This window comes from Microtus oregoni, unplaced genomic scaffold (genome assembly GCF_018167655.1).
Source record: "Microtus oregoni isolate MIOR12 unplaced genomic scaffold, Mior012 000022F_ref0000154, whole genome shotgun sequence".
Lineage (NCBI taxonomy): Eukaryota > Metazoa > Chordata > Mammalia > Rodentia > Cricetidae > Microtus > Microtus oregoni.
In genome coordinates, this window is record NW_024543081.1 from 7,380,477 (window position 1) to 7,401,494 (window position 21,018).

Genomic DNA, 21,018 nt, shown 5'->3' on the forward strand with positions numbered 1-21,018 from the left:
AAGCCTCTACAATGAAGATGTTAAATGTTAGTGCAATCCCCATCACAATTGCAAATTCTTTGTAGAAACAGGAAAAACAATACTAACATGCATATAGATGTGAAAGACCAGAGAAGGCTAAAGCAGTTCCGGACAAGAAAAGCAATGCCAAAGACCTCAGCATACCTCACTTCAGGATGCACTACAGAGCCGTGGTAATAAAAACTGCAAGGCTGCCACAAAGGTCAATGAAAACAAGAGAAAATCCAGAAACAAACTCAGTGGCCACAGGATTTTTCATAAAGATGCCAAAGAAAAGGCAGCCAGGCAGCCTCTTCAACAAACAGTGCTGGGGAAACCAAGAATCCACATGGAAAAGAATGAAGCAGGAATCAATTCAAAAGGGGTCAAAGACCTTAACGTAGGACCTGGAATTCAGAAACTGTTAGAGGAAAACATGGGGAAGCAAAGGCAAGAAGACAAAGGCAAAAACTTTCTGAACAGGACTCTAGCAGCTCAGGGAATAGGCCTGGGTCAGTCAGAGTGCACAAAACTGTAAAGTTTGCACAGCAAAGACAAAAACTGAGTGAAATCCCTGCAAGGTACACAAGTGCCAGAGAAATGGCATCTATGACATATGAAGATCTAAACAGACTGAGTACAAAATGCCAAGCAATCCACCCAACAAATGGGCTAGTAAAATAGTCCTCAGAAAGATTAAGTACTGGCCAATAAACATGAGAACCAAAGTTCAAAAGCGTTGGTAATGAGGGAAATACAAACTAAATAACAGTGATGTTCTTCATCCTAATCAGAGTGGCTGTCATTAAGATAAAAACAGATGCTGGTGGTGGTATGGGGGGACCCCACACACGTCACCAAAATGTAACTGGTTCAGTCACTCTGGAAATCACTCAAAGAAAACTGACACTAGAACCACAGTGTGACCGGCTAATCACTCTAGGGTGACAACCTCCAGGACTCCATGTCAGCACACCTCAGAGACTGCACACCTGCATTTGTTATGGCAGTGCTCATGACAGCCAGACTACCGAATCTGTACCGAGTCCATCAACATCTGAGGGTCATATTAAGCAATACAAGTCAACTCGTGGGGGGGAAACGCTGCCATCTGCTTTTATTTGTGGATTCTAGATCTCACATAGATACATAAAGTCATACTTATATACATACGGCATTGTGACAGTAGACGTGAAACTGTCTTGGAAAAGGAATGGAATAAGAGGGAAAGGAGGGGAGTGGTACTTATGTGAAAACATCTTTATGAAACCATCATTGTGTATGATGAATCTATGTCAACAAAATACATCAAATAACTAAAATCTCCCTGATTCCAGGCTACAGACCAAAAGATAATGATCGCCACCTTGTGGACATACACGGGGAGGACAAGAGACTTGTAGCTGGCAACAACTCCCAATCTGCAGAACCTCCAAAAGAAATACAGTGCCATATATGTAAAGGACTGTTTTCCTGGAACTCCTCTCATGCTATGCACTGGAAACCCTCTTCTCTGGCACCCCGGAACACAAAGCAGTCTATGTTAACTGACGAGCCAGAAATACTGGTAACCACTAAAGACACCGAGCAGGAGACAAACTGACAGCGGTGACTCCAGTTACTTCACTGGCACTTTCTTAGACTATTCCATACACACACCTGTCACAGGTCACTAAAATATAAGGACATGAGGCTCAGAGGCACAGCCTTCAGGAGGCCCAGTCTGTAGACTGATGGACACAAACTCAAATACTATTAGAGGCAGACAAATGATGGGCATTTAGACAATATTGCTGAGAGAAAGGAACAAGGGATTCTGTTGGGGACTGCGGACCCTCAGACCTTGAATTTTCTGTGACCCCTTGCCTGCCAGAGTAAACACCTTGTTTTCCTGTGCTTGCAGCTGCTCTGGGCATAAGACCCTCATGAGTTCCTGATGGCAGGGGAGTGGTTTCTGGTAGGCTTGCAGCTGAAAAAGTCCCAAGAGCTAGGGCATAGCCATTAGTCAAGGAGAGCCCTATATAAGCTGCCCTGGAACACAATAAAGGGGGTGTTCTTGTTTCAAAGATGACCCGTGTCTCTGTGTGTGTGTTTGTTTCAATCTCCAGCCCCTTGCCTAACACACGAACCAGCCCGTGGTAGACAGGCAGTACAGTACAGGTGACCTGTACAGGCAGACAGTCCTGTACAGGCGGACTGTTCACATAACAACTATTTACCAGCAACTGAGTGTTGCTTGTGCTCTTGATGTGGTGTGTATTCTGTCAATTCTGTATTTTGTCAATTATATTTTAAATAAACATTGATTGGCCAGTAGCCAGGCAGGAAGTGTAGGCGGGACAAACAGACAGGAAGTAGAGGCAGGGCAATGAGAACAGGAGAATTCTGGGAAGGAGGAAGCCTATTACTCTCCAGTCCTGCCCAGACACGGAAGAAGGAAAATGTGACCTGCCCTGCTGAAAAAGGTACCAGGCCATGTGGCTAACATAGATAAGAATAATGGGTTAATATAAATTATAAGAGCTAATACGAAGCCTGAGCTAATGGCCAATCAGTTTATAACTTATGCAGACCTCTGTGTGATTTTCTATGGGATTTACCAACTGTGGGAACTGGGCAGGACAGAAACCCCAACAAAGCAGGCTCTCACGTTACATTGATGTATGAAGTGGCAGGTGAAAAGGAAGCCAAGTCAAGACTTGGGAATTGTCTTCTATATGCCAGATCACTTACATGTCAGTAGCTCAAAACGGCCCTTCCTGATGAGATCTGGAGCAAGAGTGAATTAGCTAGTGCTTGCTTTGTCTCTCTCACATTATCATCTTCTCCAAGCCTACCCAAACCTTCAGTAAACATGCTGAACACAGACAGACACACACACCCTTCTCTAACACTCAACACAACCCAACTAGGGGCATAATGCTATTATGTGGCTCTGGCTTCTGGAGGGGAGCACTGGACACTGGCTGGTCAGCTGCCTGAGACATGGATAGCTCTTCCAAGCCATCAAAGCTCATAGCAAACCTGTTCTAGACCAGATGTCAACTACTCCAAAAAGACCCACAAGAGAGAAAATCACTTCTTCTGGTCTCTGAAGAGCACTAAGAATATCTATGTCTCCTGGGGAGTATTATTTTATTATTTTAAGAGTGTGATTTTTGTTTATCTGCATTTGTTTAACTCTGTGGAGCTATGTTACTCTGCCTATCTAAAACACCTGATGGTCCTAATAAAGAACTGAATGGCCAAGAGCGAGGCAGGAGCAAGGATAGGCAGGGCTGGCAGGCAAAAAGTATAAATAGGAGAAACGAGGGGGAGGAGGACACCAGGGGCCAGCTACACAGCGAGCCATGGAGAAAGAAGTAAAGAAAGGTATACAGAAATAGAGAAAGATAAAAGCTCAGAGGCAAAAGGTAGTCAGGATAATTTAAGAAAAGCTGGCAAGAGACAAGCCAAGCTAAGACTGGGCATTCATAACTAAGAATAAGCCTCTGGTGTATGATTTTGGGGGGGAGCTGGGTCCCTCAAAAAGTCAAAAGAGTAAAACATCACACAACAGCTGCCTACATTAACCAAAAATGAGAGAAACTGAAGGCTAGAAATAAGAGCCCAAAACCAACCTGGCCTTATCCTGCCCTGCTCTACTCAGTGAAGGGCTGCCTCAGATGCAGCCCCCTGAGCAGTGAGCCCACTGCTCTGGGTAGGCAGGGGGTGCAGTGGAGTTGGATAGAGACCATCCTGAGGCACCATGCACTGGTCTGCAGCTTTCAGCGGCATCCGATGGCCATGGTTTGCCCCCACTGATGAAATGGCCCTCCTAGAAAAGTGCTGACTGGACCACCAGTTGTTCTCACATTTGCTCCAAGCTAGATGCTGTGGCCCTCTCCTCCCGGTCCACCCAGCTTCATGCACAGTCAATCAGGAACCATCCATTGGGCTCACCAGATAGTACTTGAAACTGATCACCCCACCAGGTCCAATCCCAAAACCCTTGGCTCCCTTCCCCCAGATACCACCTTCCCTCTCCTTCCCCTCCAATCGCCCAGAATCCCACCTAGTTCAAGGCCACTAGCCACCGTTGCTGGAAGCCCTCAGGGTGCTTCCTTCCAAGCCTGACTCCAGAGGGCGCTCAAGCAAAAGCTGAGTGCCTCCTCCTGGCCCTCTGAGCCCTGGAGTCCAAGTGCTTCCAGCTCTACACGCCTCTCTCCCTCCACCTCAGTGCCTTCTTGCCATCCTCAAACAGCTGAAGCTCTCCCCCACAGGACCTCTGCACCCTGGCTCCTCTTCCTGGAAGGCCTTCCTTCATACTCAGCCTCTCTGCACACAGGGCTCAGCAGAAACACACTCATTTCAAAAGGTCTTTGACGACCACTTACTCGCCAGCAGCATCTTCATTATCCCTCAGCACTACTTCATCCCAAGACATGCTTACCACCTGCTGACCAGTGTACTATTCAGTGTGGGTATGTGTCTGTCTGTCTGTCTGCCCCAGAGTAAAATGCAAGATCTTGGAGGGCAGGGCTAATGTTGGCCTGGATCCCTATTTCTCCCCTATGATTGAAACATCAATTACCTCCTGCCGTCTCAGGAACTCTGGAAGGTAGGTTGGATTTCCTTTCCACCCTGAGGTGAGACACTTAGTGAGCTGGTCACACAGAGAGTAGGGGCATAGCCAGCACCCATGCTGGGAGTGAACTCACCACCATAGGCCCTGTAATGTGGCCCTCAAGTCAAAGGCACTCAGGAACATCTGCTCAAGGCCATGCTTCCAGGGAATATGACCCCATAGTTCATTTATGCCTTCCTTCTGACTATCCAGGCAAATTCTCCATCTTCAAACCCAGGGTGGCTATACATAGGTACTAGCGACCATGGCTATGTGCCTGGCTCACTCTTCACAGGAAAAGGGACACCTGTTCTGCTGGCTGACTGTTCTCTGGTGCCCGTCAGTGAGCTCTACACTGAGCCTACCCACAGAGGCCCCACTGCTGTGTGCAGTCTCTCAGCAGCCCTCAGGAAACGGCATACTCTGCACATTTTGATGGTGTTCCTGCTCGGCAGACACACGTACAAACATGAATGTCTCCAAGCATCCTTTCTCAGGCTTCAGCGCAGGCAGTCTTTGTGCAGATAAACACTGAATGATGCTAAAGGGGAGTGAGCTGTTAAGTTCTGTTTGCTACTTTCATCCCTGGGCTCCTAACAGAGCATAAGCTAAACAAAGAGCAGCGGACGCTGGCACAGACCTGCAGCAGGTAGAGCCATTTCTGATGGCCCTTTGCACATCAGCGATTTGCTTCTCCAACTTCGACAAATATTTACCACTTTGGTTTTTATGTAATGGGAGGATAATGTATTCCACTGTCCTCAGAGCTACCTTAAAGGCCTTAGGAAAACAGGCAATTTACTGGCTATGTTTCTCTTGCCACTAAATACAAATCCAGTAATTGTTTATCTTTGAAAGTAAATGGCTTTTACTTTTTGGCTTCAAAGATTCAAACAGAATTCTTAAAGAAAAAGGAATAAGAAAACCATAATAATCACACCAACCTGACAAAGAGCTTGATTTTTGTATCTAACCTTTCACCCACACATGCTCACGGTGACTCTCTAACTCTGGAAGCTTTATTGCAAGTTTAATTTGATTTCTAATGCTTCCCTAGTGACAAGACCCACAAGAAGATACTAGCTGCTGCCCAGAGCTGAACCAGATCAGGACTCCCATCAGGTAAACCCGTTTTTATCAGGTATCTCCTGGCCACCTGCCTGTGGCTGTAACCGGTGGACATAAGCAGGAAAATGTCTGGAAACAACTCTGATGCATCATGGATCACAAGTGGCCATACTGCGATAATCAGTATAGAAAGCCTACAGAACAACTCTAAGGCAGCCCATGGGCATTACCTACAGCCAGCACTCTAGTGGCCTACGCATCATCTCAGTCCAGCTCTAGGCACATCTTGTGGATGAGCAAGGACACTAAGAACCAGGATCACAAGTTACCAAGCCTGCTCAAGGTCTCCACCCAGACTGCCAACTTCAGATCCTCCTCCCATAAACACAGTGGGATCCGCCTCCTCCCTACACATCCGTTAGGCTCCAGCACAGAACCTGAGCAGCTAACAACCCCTGTACAACAAAACATGGGTGCATGGTGTGCTAGAAATATGGTTCCAGCTTCAGCCAGGGGATTCTGCTCCTTTCTTATGAGCAATCCTGATTTCCTTCTATGGTGACAGGAATGTCTACCCACCCAGCTCTATGCCAAACCTAAAGCCACCCTATCTGTGGTCTCTTCCCCACCCCAGGTGAGAACTGCTCTATGGTCACCATCATCAAAGTAGCAGATGTCTTCAAGAGCTCTCGCCTCATCTGTACAAGGTCCAGGCTGTTAGGACAGAAAATCGGGGGTATCCTCCATGCCCATCAGTAAAGGGCTTGTGAAATAAACTGTGGGACACCCAAAGAGTGGCATCTGACTCTCTATGTGCTACTCTGTAAATATATATAAATTTAAAAAGTGGGGTGTGGATGAAGAAAAAGCCCTGCATAAATGCCCAGACTCCAAGGCATCCCTCTACAGACGGCTGCTTAGGTGCCCAGAGAGGAGAAAAGGGTGAAAAGGACATACACCCCAAAGTGATGCCCTGCTGAGCATCATGCACCCGGACCCAAGCACAAAGAAGATTCCGACACACAGAGACAGGTAACTGTCTGCACACCTTGAATGTCAGGGTCAAAGCACACAAGGAAGGGGAACTAGCATTCAGGTTCATGGAGACATCAGAGCAGAGGGGATTGTGGGGAAGGAGCCACTGAGCTCTGAACTGTGGACAAGGAAACAGGAGATGAGCACTCTTGGGTACACCTGGTAAATGTGAACACGCACTGCGCATCCTCACAACAAGGAAAACAGCACTGTGTCAGGGCTACACCTCTTTAAACTGACAGCCTGTGCTCTTAGGAAGTACACGGCAAAGCCCTCGGAGTAAATGGAAGGAAGTCTCCAACTGACTCTCAATTGGTTCTGCAAACACAGCACAGAGAATGGGGAATGGGCAAAATGCAACAATTGGTAAAAGTGGGTGACACTGTGTACAGAAGTCGTTTGTACTGTCCTTGAGACGTTCCCTAAGTATGAAATTACATAAAAAGTGTCTGAAGCAATGTCCACAGGCCACCGAGGCCCACTTTCACTCTTCATCCTGTTGTGCTCCATCAAACTGTTAAGATATTCGTGGTGACACACGCCTTCAATCCCAGCACTCAGGAGGCAGAGGCAGACAAATCTAGTTGAGTTCAGGGTCAGCCTAATCTACATAGTTCTAGGACAGCCACAGCTATATAAAAGAGACCTCACCTCAAAAATAAAAACCAAAAAAGTTATTAATCTAAGAAAAAAAAGTCCACTGTACAGACCTAAGGTTGTCCTGTTCCAGTCAAGACATCCTCCCTACAGCTTCCCAAATGCATGAATCAGTGTGCTGCAGCCCAACCACAGACCCCACTCGCCACCTCCTGGGCAAATTGGGCATTGCACCTCCAGCTCAGCCCTCAAAGTGCTGCTCTAGCACTACCTGTTCAAATTTTTCTTCCCTTTCTATGAGTATCTCAAGCAAGACCACCTGCTGGCCCTCAGAAAATTCAAGCACCTAGGAAACACTTATCACTGAGTTCATTCATCAAATACAGGCTGTATAGATGAAAGAACAAATAATCAGATGACAATTCCACCACAAGTGACTTGGAAGCCGAGCCAGTGTCCACACAGGTACTAAAGGGATCAGGCAAATCACAAAGATTTACCCTGATAACCGTCCTCTCTCCCCAGTGCCCACCTGGGCCTTCCCTGTCACACTCATGTCACCCATAGCCCACATCTGTAAAGTACAAAGTTCAGGATGGTAGTCACCTCCCCCACTCCCCCAGAAGTCACTGACAAACCATAGCCTATGGAGTACAGATCGCTACCTGCCCAGCCTCTAGGGGTTCCCCGAGGACCACAGTAGGAAAAGTATTCTGCAGCATTAGTTAAAAAGGAAGGCCGGGTGGTGTTCACCTGCACCTTTAATCCCAGCATGCAAGAGGCAGAGGCAGATGGATCTCTGTGAGTTCAAGGCCAGCCTGGTCTATAGAGCGAATTCCAGGACAGCCAGGGCTACAAAGAAAAACCCTATCTTGAAAAACTACACACAAAAAAAAAAAGTACTTGCTAGGAAACTAGTTTAGGAATATGTTAGCAAACATGGCTAAAGGAAGATGACTACCAGCATATTAGAGACTCAATGTCATGAAAACACAGCGTGTGTGCAACCAGTAGTGACACCTGTGGTCTTGTAAGAAACAGACAAGCCACCCTCAGGGACTCACCGAGGTCTGTATTGGGGCCAGCAAGCAGCTGTTTGAACTTGTCCAGCCGAGAGGCCTCTCTGTTACTCAGGGCTGAGCCACCAAGTGCATTTGGGTCAGATGTGCCACTCAGTGAAACAGTAGCTGAGTGGGGGAGAGACTGGGACCGTTGCAGAGGGACCGGATCGCTGGTGCTTTCTAGAAAGGGTAGAAGAACAGAGGGTAAGGTTAGCGGAAGCCTCTAACCTCCTGAACACACCTTCTCCCTTCATCCGTGTGGCCGCATGCTCACCATAGCATTCACTGGCCCTCTGTGAACATGGTCAGGCACAGCTTTCCCTCTCCCGTCAGCAGCACTAAACATAACTCACTGACAGTGCTATTCACCAGTAAAACAGATACACCTGCATCTGAGCACATCCTGACAGCCCGGAAAGCCCAGAGCACTCCTCTGACGGCTAGCTCTAACCCCCACCCAGCAGCCTCAACTTTCAGAAGACGGAAACCAGTGTACGGTCAAAAACGAGCCACAGGTAAGATCTAAATTCAACACGCTAGTGCCTACCTTAGGCACTACAGATGATGGGGTCAAGAACCCACCTGTGCCTGCATCCATGCTGCTCCACTCCCTTAGTCAGGATAGGAAGCCATCCAGGCAACTCAGGAGCAAGAGTAAAGCTCCTGGGCAGAATCAGGATTAATCTGAGGACCTCTGCTCCTGCCTTTACCTGCAGGGAGCATTCAGAACAAACCCCCACCCACTAGCGAGAACAGGCCTGGAATTCAAGAGCAGAATGGCATGGGGAGAGTCTGTGCACACGTGTGTGGTGCACATATGTGTACTTGCGTTTAGAAGCTAGAGTTCTACAACAGGTGTCTCCCTCAAGCCCCCATTTTTGGAGGCAGGGTCTTTCACTGGGCAGGAAGCTCACTGATTTAGCTAGACTCGCCAGTATGTCCCAGAGATCCTCCATTATCTATATATTCTACCATACAAGCTGAGATGGTTTAAGTAGGAATGGCCCCCATAGGCTCATATATTTAAACATTTGGCCATTAGGGAGTGACAGGGATTAGGAGGTGTGGCCTTTTGGGAGTAGCTGTGGCCTTGTTGTAAGAAGCGCACCTCCGGAGGTGGCCTTTGGAGTTTCAAATGCTCAAGGCAGGCCTAGTGTCTCTCTCTTCCTCCTGCCTGTGATCCAGACAGAGAACTCTCAGCTACCTCTCCAGCACCATGTCTGCCTGCATGTCACCATGCTTCCAGCCAGGAATGGGAGAAAGCCTCAGTTAAATGCTTTCTTTTATAAATAAGAGTTGCTGTGGCCATGGCATCTCTTCACAGCAAGAGAACACTGACCAAGACAGAGGTCACAAGAAAACGTTCTGGAGGCAGAATCACACACAGCTATCTGGGAGGCGCAGGAGGGAGTGGCTAGAATCTGGCTGGGTTGGGGATCCAGTGGCCTTCACATTCCTTCCTCATATAAGGAAATATCAACAGTCCACAGGTAACAGGAGCAGGGAAACGGGACCACATCTTCTCCACACATTCCTGGAGCTCCCAGGACCAGTGTAACCAATCCTGGCAGAAGTCCCACCAACTGCAGCACAGCACTCCCTGGCCTCACCCAAGGGAGTGGTCAGGGGGATGTTCAGTCACTACCAGGGCACTGTAGACATTTGAGCAGCATCCCTACCACACCTACCATGTTCAGTGACAAACACACCCTGCTCCAGCTCAAACACACTACCCAAGATACCGCCACATGTCCCCTGGGGGCAAGATCTCTGGACGAGAACTCCTGGTCTCTGCAGTAGCCAGCACTAGCAGCAGGGACCTGGAGCCACTGACCCTGGGTTTAACACCCCAGGCCCACCTCGTGAGTAGTTCAGGGTCTTCTTGGTGCCACAGCTGTAAAGGGAGACAACACAACTCTCTCCTAGAAGCCTAAGGTGTTTAAAGAGTTCATCATCAAAGAGACTAGCCACACAGTGAACATCCCCAGCATGCTATTATTATTAAGTGCTCAAAAAAACCACCTCTCCTAGAAAGCAAACACAGAATGCTCAACCCACAATTTGCAGAAGACACAGCAATGAGATCACAGCCACTTCTCCAGTAACATGACAGTCAAAGAACAAGTCGCTTTACTTGTGCCAAGGAGGCTGCCACAATGTGACATATGCTTGGATCTGAGTTTGCTTCTGGTCAGGACCCCCAGCCAGACACAATATAGTCCTGCCCACTGTCAGCTCCTACATCTATGTGTTGAGGGCCATCGCTGGCGCTAACAGTACCCTAGATGCCCTACCCTCTGTGGGGGCTTGAGAAGTTGTGTCCATGACTCACAAGCACAGCAGTGAGCCAACCCTTGGACACCACCACTGGAGGTGGAACTCTCAGAGAACTCAAAAGCCACTGCAGTTCCTGGGTAAGCTCAGCAATTCTAAATTCGTTACAAATGAAATAAACGCAGCTTCTCACCTGAAGAAACTAACATCTTAGCACATCAGCTCCCAGCAGGCAGTTCTGAAAACCAGACTAGGTACAAAGCCCCTTTCGGAATCTAGCAGGGTAGCTTTAGGCTATTGTGGATCTGCTCTCTCCTCTGTAAATGAGAGGAAAGCGCCCTTACCCAGGAGACGCATGCTTGGGGGCTCTTTGCTCCTTTCTGAAGGAGCCTGTGATCTCACATCTCCTGTGCTGCTCCATGGCCCTCTCGTGGGCCCGTAGACAAGCCGTGAGCCTTAACATTTCATTTGTAGGAAAGACGCCCGCAGCTCCAGGAAGAAAGAAAAGCACATCAGATCCCATGGGCAATGAGCTGGTTTGCTGGGTCTGGGAGTACCACAGACACATGAAAGATGCCCTAACAGGCTCTCCTGGCCCAGAGTCCTGCTGCAAATAGACACACAGCTCCCCTTATTCCAGTCCAATCCATCCTTGGCTCTACTATCCCTTCATCTCTACCTGAAGGACAAGGAGTGTGGCTCTCACTGACAGACTTCACCAGACGGAGGTCACCACTCGGAGCTACAGGAGGCTCTGCTATGGGCTGAGGCTCCGGCTCTGGCATCTCCTTCTGTGAGGGCTGGCTCTGCCTCTGGCTGTGGTTGCGCAGGACACGGTGAGCTGTCTCCATGACCACCTCAGAGTTCAGGCTCTCCGTTGCCATAGCCAGGAGCTCATCATCATCTTCGCCCGCATCCCAAGCGTCACTGGTATTGCTCTCAAACTCCTGGAAGGTGCTGACCTTCTTGGCTTTCACTGGAGTGGTGGGCACCTTGGGCGTGGACTTGAGCAAGCTACAAAGCAAAGGCATCTTTACTGTGCACATTCAGCCAAAAAAGAATCCCCAGTGAGAGTACAATTCGTCTAGATGAGGGTGCCAAGAAAAGCACACTGTGCAGGCATCAAAAGAGGACTTGGCACTGCGTAGGCTGCGCGATGGGCAGGGGGACATTTCAGGAGAGAGCGGTAAAAAGCACAGGAGTATAGAGCAATGTGCCAAAGCTAGAGAGCGCATTCTCCCTCTCCCTCCATCTCAGCCCGGCTCCAGAGCAGCAGCAGAGGGGGCCAGGGAAAGAGGACCCTGCAGAGAACAGGGCCTTTGCGTACACACAGAGATGATTTCAAGGAGTTCCCTCCAAGCGTGACTACACATCCCAACAGCCCCAGTATAAGGGAGGAAATATGACAGACAAGTATAGCACTACACCGAGCCCAAGAGTTGGAGCAGCCAAGCCCAGGACAGAGAGAGTACAGCACATAGGGAGAATTCACATGAGCTGTCAGGACAGTCTGGAGGCACACTGCCCTCAAGCCAGGAGCGCCAGCTCTCTACCCTCTACAAGGTACTACGACCCGCAGCCCCCATATCCCACCGCCCAGCTACAGGGTAAACGATGCACAGACAGCAGTTTCTCACAAAGCAAGTGAATGAGCCATCTGTTGACTGACAGAACACTTCCCCTCCCTCAGAAACCCCAATGAGTTGGCAGAAGCAAGACACTGACTGCCACTTACGTGCCGTGTAACAGTGGGTCAAAGGGTGGGTGCTGGGCTCCATACACATGCTGGATGCTAAGAAAACAGGGAAACAAAAAATTAGCTTTTCTTTCCCCCAGCTCTACTGAGAGCCCAACACTGACTGAATCAAGGAAGGCGCCAGTTCCTAGGCCACAAGCCCAAGAGAAGCCACATTCTACCAGCAACTACACATCTAGCCACCCAGGCTAAGGGCCAATCCAATGAGGAATGGCGCCACACAGGCCACACCCCCACCAACAGGCCAGACATTCAGGCCCTTTCTGAGATCAGGAAGCATGGCTCTCCAGGAGTCCTCTCAGACCCCTGCCAATACCAGGGTCCCTTGAGCAACTGCTGGGAAATGTGTTTTACAAGCAGAACCTGACCTCACAAGGGAATGTCACTGGGAATTTCTACCAGGCGCTGCTCTGTCTGATTACCCAAATATAAACAAAAATTGTGTAAGCAATTTAGAAAGAAATGAAGGCTGTAACTTTTCCAACAAAACCAGACAGGCTCAGCCAGCACCCTTGGACCTCGGCTTCTCCCATTCAGGCATGTCCCAGAACAGAGGTGAGGTGAAGCCTGGGTATCTCTCTCAAGAGAATGAAGGCACCTCTGAAAACAGAGCAGGTCTGTGGTGGCTGCAGTGAGCAAGGGCTCCAAGCTAACCACCTCCTTTCACTTCCGGGTACAGGAAGTAAATGAAGCCCTATTAACCCCAGCCACTGTCATCTGACATCCCAACTGGTACAGTCCCAAGGCAGACATGACACTCTGGGGTTTTGACACAAGACCCTGGTGAAGAAAGAAGTGTACAAAGAGAAACATGAAGACCAATTCAGGTAAACATGTTTTGTTTTGTGTTTTAATGAAATTCTGGGACTACACAGGACTCAGCTGGTAACAGCACCTTCTGCCAAGCCGGACAACCTGGGTTCAATCCCTGAGTTTAATCATCTACACGGTGAGAGGAACAAACTGAGTCCCAAAGTTGTTCTCTGATCTCCATTAAGCTCTGACATATGCATGAAAATAAATGTTGTATTTTTAACGTGAGTTAAAAGATGTTTTTATTTTTTAACCTTTTTCATACAATATACTTTGATCATATTCTTCCCCTCCCCCAGTTCCTTGCCACCTCCCTCACAAAGAACAGGAAAAATCAAAACAATAAGACAAAAAAATACCAAACCAAAACAAAAAGTACACAAAAAAAGATGGAGTCCATTTTGTGTGGGTCAAATGCTCCTGAGCACGGGGCCTGCCCTGGAGTGTGGTTGATACAGCCAGGCAGCTGAGCACAGGGCCTGCCCTGGAGTGTGGTTGATACAGCCAGGCAGCTGAGCATGGGGCCTGCCCTGGAGTGTGGTTGATACACCCAGGCAGCTGAGCATGGGGTCTGCCCTGGAGTGTGGATGATACACCCAGGCAGCCTCCACTGGAGAAAGCAGACTGTCCCTTCCCTAGCAGGTATCAGCAGCAGCAGCAGCAGCAGCAGCAGTTTCTTGGTTAGGTCCACGTGCCCTTGTCTCAGTGCTAGGATTTTGTCAGGTCTTGTTCCTGCTGTCACAGTGTCTGGGAGTGCACGGGCAGATCAGTCCTGCTGTGTCTGGAAGAGGCTGTCTCCTCTAGCTCTTACAACCCTTCTACCTCCTCCACGTAGATCCCTGAGCCTTGAGGGGAGGGGCTTGATAAGGACATCCCATTTAGGACTGAGGGCTCCAAAGTCACTCACTCACTCTCTGCGCATTGCCCAATGCTGATCTTGATCTCTGTGCTGATTCCCATTTACTATAAGAAAAAGCTTAGAAAACATTTTTATATTAAATCCTAGGGTTGGAGAGATGGATCATCTACATCATCTACAATTCTTGCAAAGGACCCAAGTTCAATTCTAAGCATCCACATCAAGCATCTTAAAGCTACCTATATCTCCATCCCCAAAGAACCAGATGCCTTTTTCTGGCCTCTATGGGCACCTGCACTCCTACGCACTCGTCCCTACATATTCACACACATAAACATAATTAAAAGTTAAAAAAAAAGAAAATTAGTATCACTAAAACACATCAGTGGATAAAACTACTTGCCCCTAATCATGACAAACTGAGTTCAATCCCCAGGATCCACACAGTGGGAGGAAAATTCCTACAAGCTGACCTCTGATTCTACCTGCATGCTATGGCACATACACATACAAAAAAATAAGTCAATAAAATGTAATAAGATTATTTAAAATAATAATAAAAATAATCTTTTTAAAAATTAAATTCTACCTTCCTGATTCTGAAATAGGCTATGAAGTATTTCCCCATATTATGACTTCTTCTTCACTTTCTTCAGTTTACTCAAATCATTTATTACCTTCAGATGTGTGACTTGATATACAGAGACTAGAAGTAGCATATGCAAATTTAAAAGCCTACTATGAGGTTGAGAGTGTGCAGACTTCCCTACACATCCCTCTGCAACTCCCTGTAAATCTTAATTATTTCAACAGTAAACGCTTTAAACACCACAGGAATAGAATGAGCGCCGATTACCTCATCTCTGGCCTGTGCCACCTCCCTGGACAGTATCAGTTCTAATTTCACACTGTGCTACCATATGGCTACAACAGAATGAGTTTACCCAAGGCTGACTGCAAAACACAGACTGATTTAAAACTGTTTGTGGTCCCAAGGACAGCAATAACACCTCTGGAGAGGAATGACTACACACCACTTGATAACCTCCGGAGGACAAATTCTTGCAATGGGAATGCCCTGGACATAAGGCACGCACTTAAAGAGGCTGGTCATACTGCCAAAGGACAGTCAAGTAGTTCCCAGCAAGGCCTGGCAGATGGCCAGACACCACTAACTGGACAGAAGGGAAGCAATCTCCACGCTGGCTTCATGCCTCAGATATTGTTGACGGGTGCCTTTTCTTTATGTAAACTCTTCATATCCTGTGTCCATCTGCTAACAAGAGTTCACCCTCTTACTGATCTGCAAAATGAGAATTTTTTCTTTCATGCAGTATGGCCAAAATAGCAATCTACCAAAGATGTCCTCGTCTAGAACCTGGGAGTATATTACCCTTTCCAGTACAGCCGTCGCTTTCTCCTTACACACTTGAGCAGAAAACGTGTAAAAAGCAATCTGCCCAACACCACTGTTTATATTGTATAACCTCTCCTCACTGGCTTAAGGACAGCTTTAAGACAAGCTAAAATATGGCAATCTTCTGTTTTCAACCTTGTAGGCCCAGAGCACAATGTCTTAATTATATCAAGTGTTTTTGTAACCTAAAAATGTTAGTGGAATTTAACAAACACTTTTTGGATAGCAACTATATGACCAGACAGAAGAGAGGCAAAAATAGGTATAATATCATTTAGTCCAAGTGTTAGGGTCCTTACACTGTGCCAATCCAAGCGAGCAGCCTAATGTTACAATACCCTGTGATAATAATTCCTGTGGGAACACAGCATGGGCTCACATTAAATCCGGTCTTGGTTTTCCCTTGAAAAGGTGTCTCACCTAAAATAGTGGCAGGCAGAAATTTCCTGACAGATGGGGCTAAAGAGATGGCTTATGGCTAAAGTGCTTGCCATGCAAGCAAGAAAAGAACAGGAGTTTGTACCCCAGGACCCAGTTAAATAGCAGAACATGACAGCTCACCTGTAATTCCAACCTCAGGAGGCAGAAACAGAGGAAACCCAGAGCAGGCTGGCTAGCAGGACCAGTGGTACCACACCATCCAGTTCTGGATGATTGACAGACCTTGCCTCAGTGGAAAAGTGGAGAGCAATGGAGGGAGACTGGCACTTCTGGTGGGTAAGTCCAGTTACATGAATTTGAAAGGGGTGACCGCAGGCACACGGGATATGAAAGGGGTGACCGCAGGCACACGGGATATGAAATGGGGGACCGCAGGCACACGGGATATGAAAGGGGTGACCGCAGGCACACGGGATATGAAAGGGGTGACCGCAGGCACACGGGATATGAAAGGGGTGACCGCAGGCACACGGGATATGAAATGGGGGACCGCAGGCACACGGGATATGAAATGGGGGACCGCAGGCACACGGGATATGAAATGGGGGACCGCAGGCACACGGGATATGAAATGGGGGACCGCAGGCACACGGGATATGAAATGGGGGACCGCAGGCACACGGGATATGAAAGGGGAGACCGCAGGCACACGGGATATGAAAGGGCTGACCGCAGGCACACGGGATATGAAATGGGTGACCGCAGGCACACGGGATATGAAAGGGCTGACCGCAGGCACACGGGATATGAAATGGGGGACCGCAGGCACACGGGATATGAAAGGGGTGACCGCAGGCACACGGAATATGAAAGGGGTGACCGCAGGCACACGGGATATGAAAGGGGAGACCGCAGGCACACGGGATATGAAAGGGGTGACCGCAGGCACACGGGATATGAAATGGGGGACCGCAGGCACACGGGATATGAAATGGGGGACCGCAGGCACACGGGATATGAAATGGGGGACCGCAGGCACACGGGATATGAAATGGGGGACCGCAGGCACACGGGATATGAAATGGGGGACCGCAGGCACACGGGATATGAAAGGGGAGACCGCAGGCACACGGGATATGAAAGGGCTGACCGCAGGCACACGGGATATGAAATGGGTGACCGCAGGCACACGGGATATGAAAGGGCTGACCGCAGGCACACGGGATATGAAATGGGGGACCGCAGGCACACGGGATATGAAAGGGGTGACCGCAGGCACACGGAATATGAAAGGGGTGACCGCAGGCACACGGGATATGAAAGGGGAGACCGCAGGCACACGGGATATGAAAGGGGTGACCGCAGGCACACGGGATATGAAAGGGCTGACCGCAGGCACACGGGATATGAAATGGGGGACCGCAGGCACACGGGATATGAAAGGGGTGACCGCAGGCACACGGGATATGAAAGGGCTGACCGCAGGCACACGGGATATGAAAGGGGTGACCGCAGGCACACGGGATATGAAAGGGCTGACCGCAGGCACACGGGATATGAAAGGGCTGACCGCAGGCACACGGGATATGAAATGGGGGACCGCAGGCACACGGGATATGAAATGGGGGACCGCAGGCACACGGGATATGAAAGGGGTGACCGCAGGCACACGGGATATGAAAGGGCTGACCGCAGGCACACGGGATATGAAATGGGGGACCGCAGGCACACGGGATATGAAATGGGGGACCGCAGGCACACGGGATATGAAATGGGGGACCGCAGGCACACGGGATATGAAAGGGGGGAACTAACATTCTTGCTGAACGTTGACTAATACACCACAGCTTCCACCTGACTCTCTTCAACTCCAGACAATACACGGAAATCCAAACTAGTTACAAGAAGTGCCCATGAATACTTACCTCAACTGACCCATCACAACTAGCAACCTATAGCAGCCACTGATCACAGTAAGACAAGAAAGTGAAGAGCTTTATTTCAGTCCCAATCTTCGAGTCCTCCCAGAACATCCTGGAACAAGAATTGAGTCCCCACAGCCCTGTGCACTACCTGAATTTCTGACTACAGACCCCTGGAGAATCAGGTATGTGTTGTATGTCAAGGGAGAAAAGAGATACATAGCAATTGAGATCACATACAACTTGGGGTGTCCTTCCCCAAAACCTTACTAAAGAAGTATCCTAAGACTGCTGCAGAGCCCTCAGGATGAAGAGTCAAACAGTCCCAGGTTCCACTTCCAGAACCAACACTTACTGGCTGGTAAGGCTGGTAAAGCTTGAGGCGAGTCAACTCTCCGGACTTTAGTTCCCCATCCTGGGAACCGACATGAGAATTTACACAGGGTGAGAGCGTGCAGCAGTGGCAGTGTGTGCTTGCCAGTATGAAACCTGGCATCCAAACAGAAACAAAGCAACACTGTGGCCAAGGCAGCCACAGTGGTAGTAGCCCCGCGTGTGTACACAGAACGTGACCCACACAGAGCACCTGTCACCACTGCCAATCTATCTTGACACCAACGTTCACACGCTTCTTCTTACCACCCCCCCCCCAATATATTCATATTCCAAACAGTAGGCAGCTTGGCCTGCGGGGCACTATTTGCATGTCATTTTCATAAAAGTCTCTACAGCATTATCAAAGGCTTTAGGCCTTTCCCTCCCAACAGAGCGGGAAACTCATTAATTCTTCATAGGCAAACCACTTGTGTTTATTGAGTAGAAAATGTTCTAACAAAGTTCAAGCTCAGACTTAAAGGAGTCTCATTTTTACCTTATTAAAATTGCATTTATTTGGTCTAGCATTTCTAAAAAAGAAAAAGAGACTTCACCAAAACCACTGAAGAGCAGTGGCAAGTGACATGCATTCTTACCTCAGATAAGGAAGCCCTTCTGTAAAGAACATTCATGGCTGGGGATGTGCTGCAGAGCTGCATGTGCGGGATGGCCCCAACCACTCCCCAAGAAAGTACATAAATGTGCTTTTGAATAAATTACACATCTTTTAAAACTCTGCACTAACCCAGGACACTGGGAACTCATCATGAAAAGGATATGTGATAGAAACTACATCCTGGCACAGAGACACAGAAAACGCTGTGAAAATATGTAAGGAAAGAAGCCGGGCAAAGCTTGTGATACTAAAAAGAAAAAGCAAAAACTTGTAGCAGGGTTGGGCGTCGGAGTTAGGGTTTCCTGTGTGCTATGTCAGCACTCTACCACTGAGCCACACCCCCAGCACACATACAACCAGATGCTGCGTCAGTGATAAAGTACTTGCCCAGAAGTGCTCCAGGCTCTGTCTCCAAGATGCTCATTATCAACTAAGGAACAAATACACAGAAAGCAAAGTATGATGCAGAAACTAACCACAGTGAACAAAAGGAGATCAATTAATTGATCAACAGTAAACTGTGTTTATGCAAAACACTTGCATTTTTGCATGTGGATATGAATGGAAAGATTCCTACCACGTGTGTCTCAGCTACTTTTCTATTGCTGTGATAAACACCATAACCAAAAGTAACTTGAGGAGAAAATAATTTATTTCATCTTTTGCTTCCAAGTAACAGTCCATCTCTGAGGGCAGTGAGGGCAGGAACCTGGAGACAGGAACTGATGCAGAGGCCACAGAGGCACACCGCTTACTGGTTTGTTCCTCATGGCTTGCTTAGCCTTCTTTCTTCTTGCACCCCAGGGGTGGCACCACCCACAGTAAGCTGGGCCCTCCCACATCAATCATCAATCAAAAAAATGCACCATAGACTTGGGGAAATTTTCTCGATTGAGGTTCCCTCTTTCAAAATGCCTCTGGCTTTTGTCAAGCTGACATAAAAGCAGTCGGTACGGCATGTCTGAGAATGAAGGCTAACTCAGAACAGTGGCTGTCTAGAAACAGAGAGAAGGAACTGCATGCAAGGAGAGAACCCAGCAACCGCCACGGTGTGTGATGCTTCTTCTTGGGCTGTGTGCTATAGTAATCTGTGCGGTTCTTTTCTGTCTAACTCGTCTTCTAATGAACGAGACTCTAGGGTCACAAGAGATAGAATCTCTAAGGGACTGACTCACTGAGCCAGAAGGGTCAAAGTTCAGAGTCCTCGGGGATGCAGGTCACAAAGAGCTGGAGAAAAGAAAGCCCAGCATGACAAGCAGTCAGCAAGTAGAAAGGATCCAAAGTCTTTCACCTGGTGAACAGGGAATGACAGAGGCTTGTTCACAGGAGGGAGTATTAAATCATAAAACAATGAAACCAAGTATTGCTGCACACCTGGAATCCCAGCACTCAGGAAGCTAAGGTAGGGGAATCTTAGTTCAAGGTCATCCTGTGCTATGCGGCCAGACCCTGTCTCGGGTAGAGAGTGAAGAACTTACAAATGGTCCCCAACTTATGGTGGCTCAACACAATTTCCACATTTCACAACGGTGTAAAAGTAATACACACTCAACAGAAAATACTTTGTTTTGGTTTTTCAAGACAGGGTTTTTCTGTAGTCTTTGGAGCCTGTCCTGGAACTAGTTCTCATAGACCAGGCTGGCCTCAAACTCACAGAGATCCTCCTGCCTCTGCCTCCTGAGTGCTGAGATTAAAAGCGTGTACCACCACCACCTGGCTTACATACATTTTAACTGTGGTCTTTCCTGGGCTCACAATATGTGTGTGATACCATACTTTTTCTCAATACTGGGCAGCAGCAGTGAGCCACAGTTCCTGGAAATTGTGATGCTGCACAGTGCACAACACCCCGAGACTAGGTCTGGCAGGCTACAGTGCTATGTGCACTCTCAGCTTACAACAGAGTAGGTGCCAGGATGTGACCCCACTGTAAATGGAGGAACACCTCAACTGTCCCATGCTGCAGCATAGACAAGCCTAAAAATATGCAAAGCGAAAAGGAGGTCAAACAGGACTCAAGAGGCTGAGGCAGGAGAGTGGCAGGTCAAACACAGTCTGGGATACACGGTGAGGGCCTGTCTCAAACAAACAAAAAGCGCTGTATGATTAGAGCAAGTGAAACGTCTAGAGGGTCACCACAGAGACGGAGTGCCTTACTGGTGTCCAGGGAATGGGGTGGAAAGTAAGGCATAATGAGATATGGTTTCTCTTTCTGCAATGAAAGTATTCTAAAATTAG

General features: G+C 48.2%; 1 protein-coding gene across 1 annotated transcript in view; it reads right to left on the reverse strand.

Annotated features, from left to right (window-relative positions):
- Tbc1d22a (TBC1 domain family member 22A) overlaps positions 1–21,018 on the reverse strand; it is a 300,861-nt gene that overhangs the window by 269,701 nt on the left and 10,142 nt on the right. Inside the window, exons 2-4 of the mRNA XM_041672324.1 lie at positions 12,377–12,433; positions 11,321–11,655; positions 8,371–8,547 (exon numbers count right to left, since the gene is read on the reverse strand). Coding sequence (XP_041528258.1) covers positions 8,371–8,547; positions 11,321–11,655; positions 12,377–12,433 — 569 coding nt within the window. The remainder of the gene's footprint in view (positions 1–8,370; positions 8,548–11,320; positions 11,656–12,376; positions 12,434–21,018) is intronic.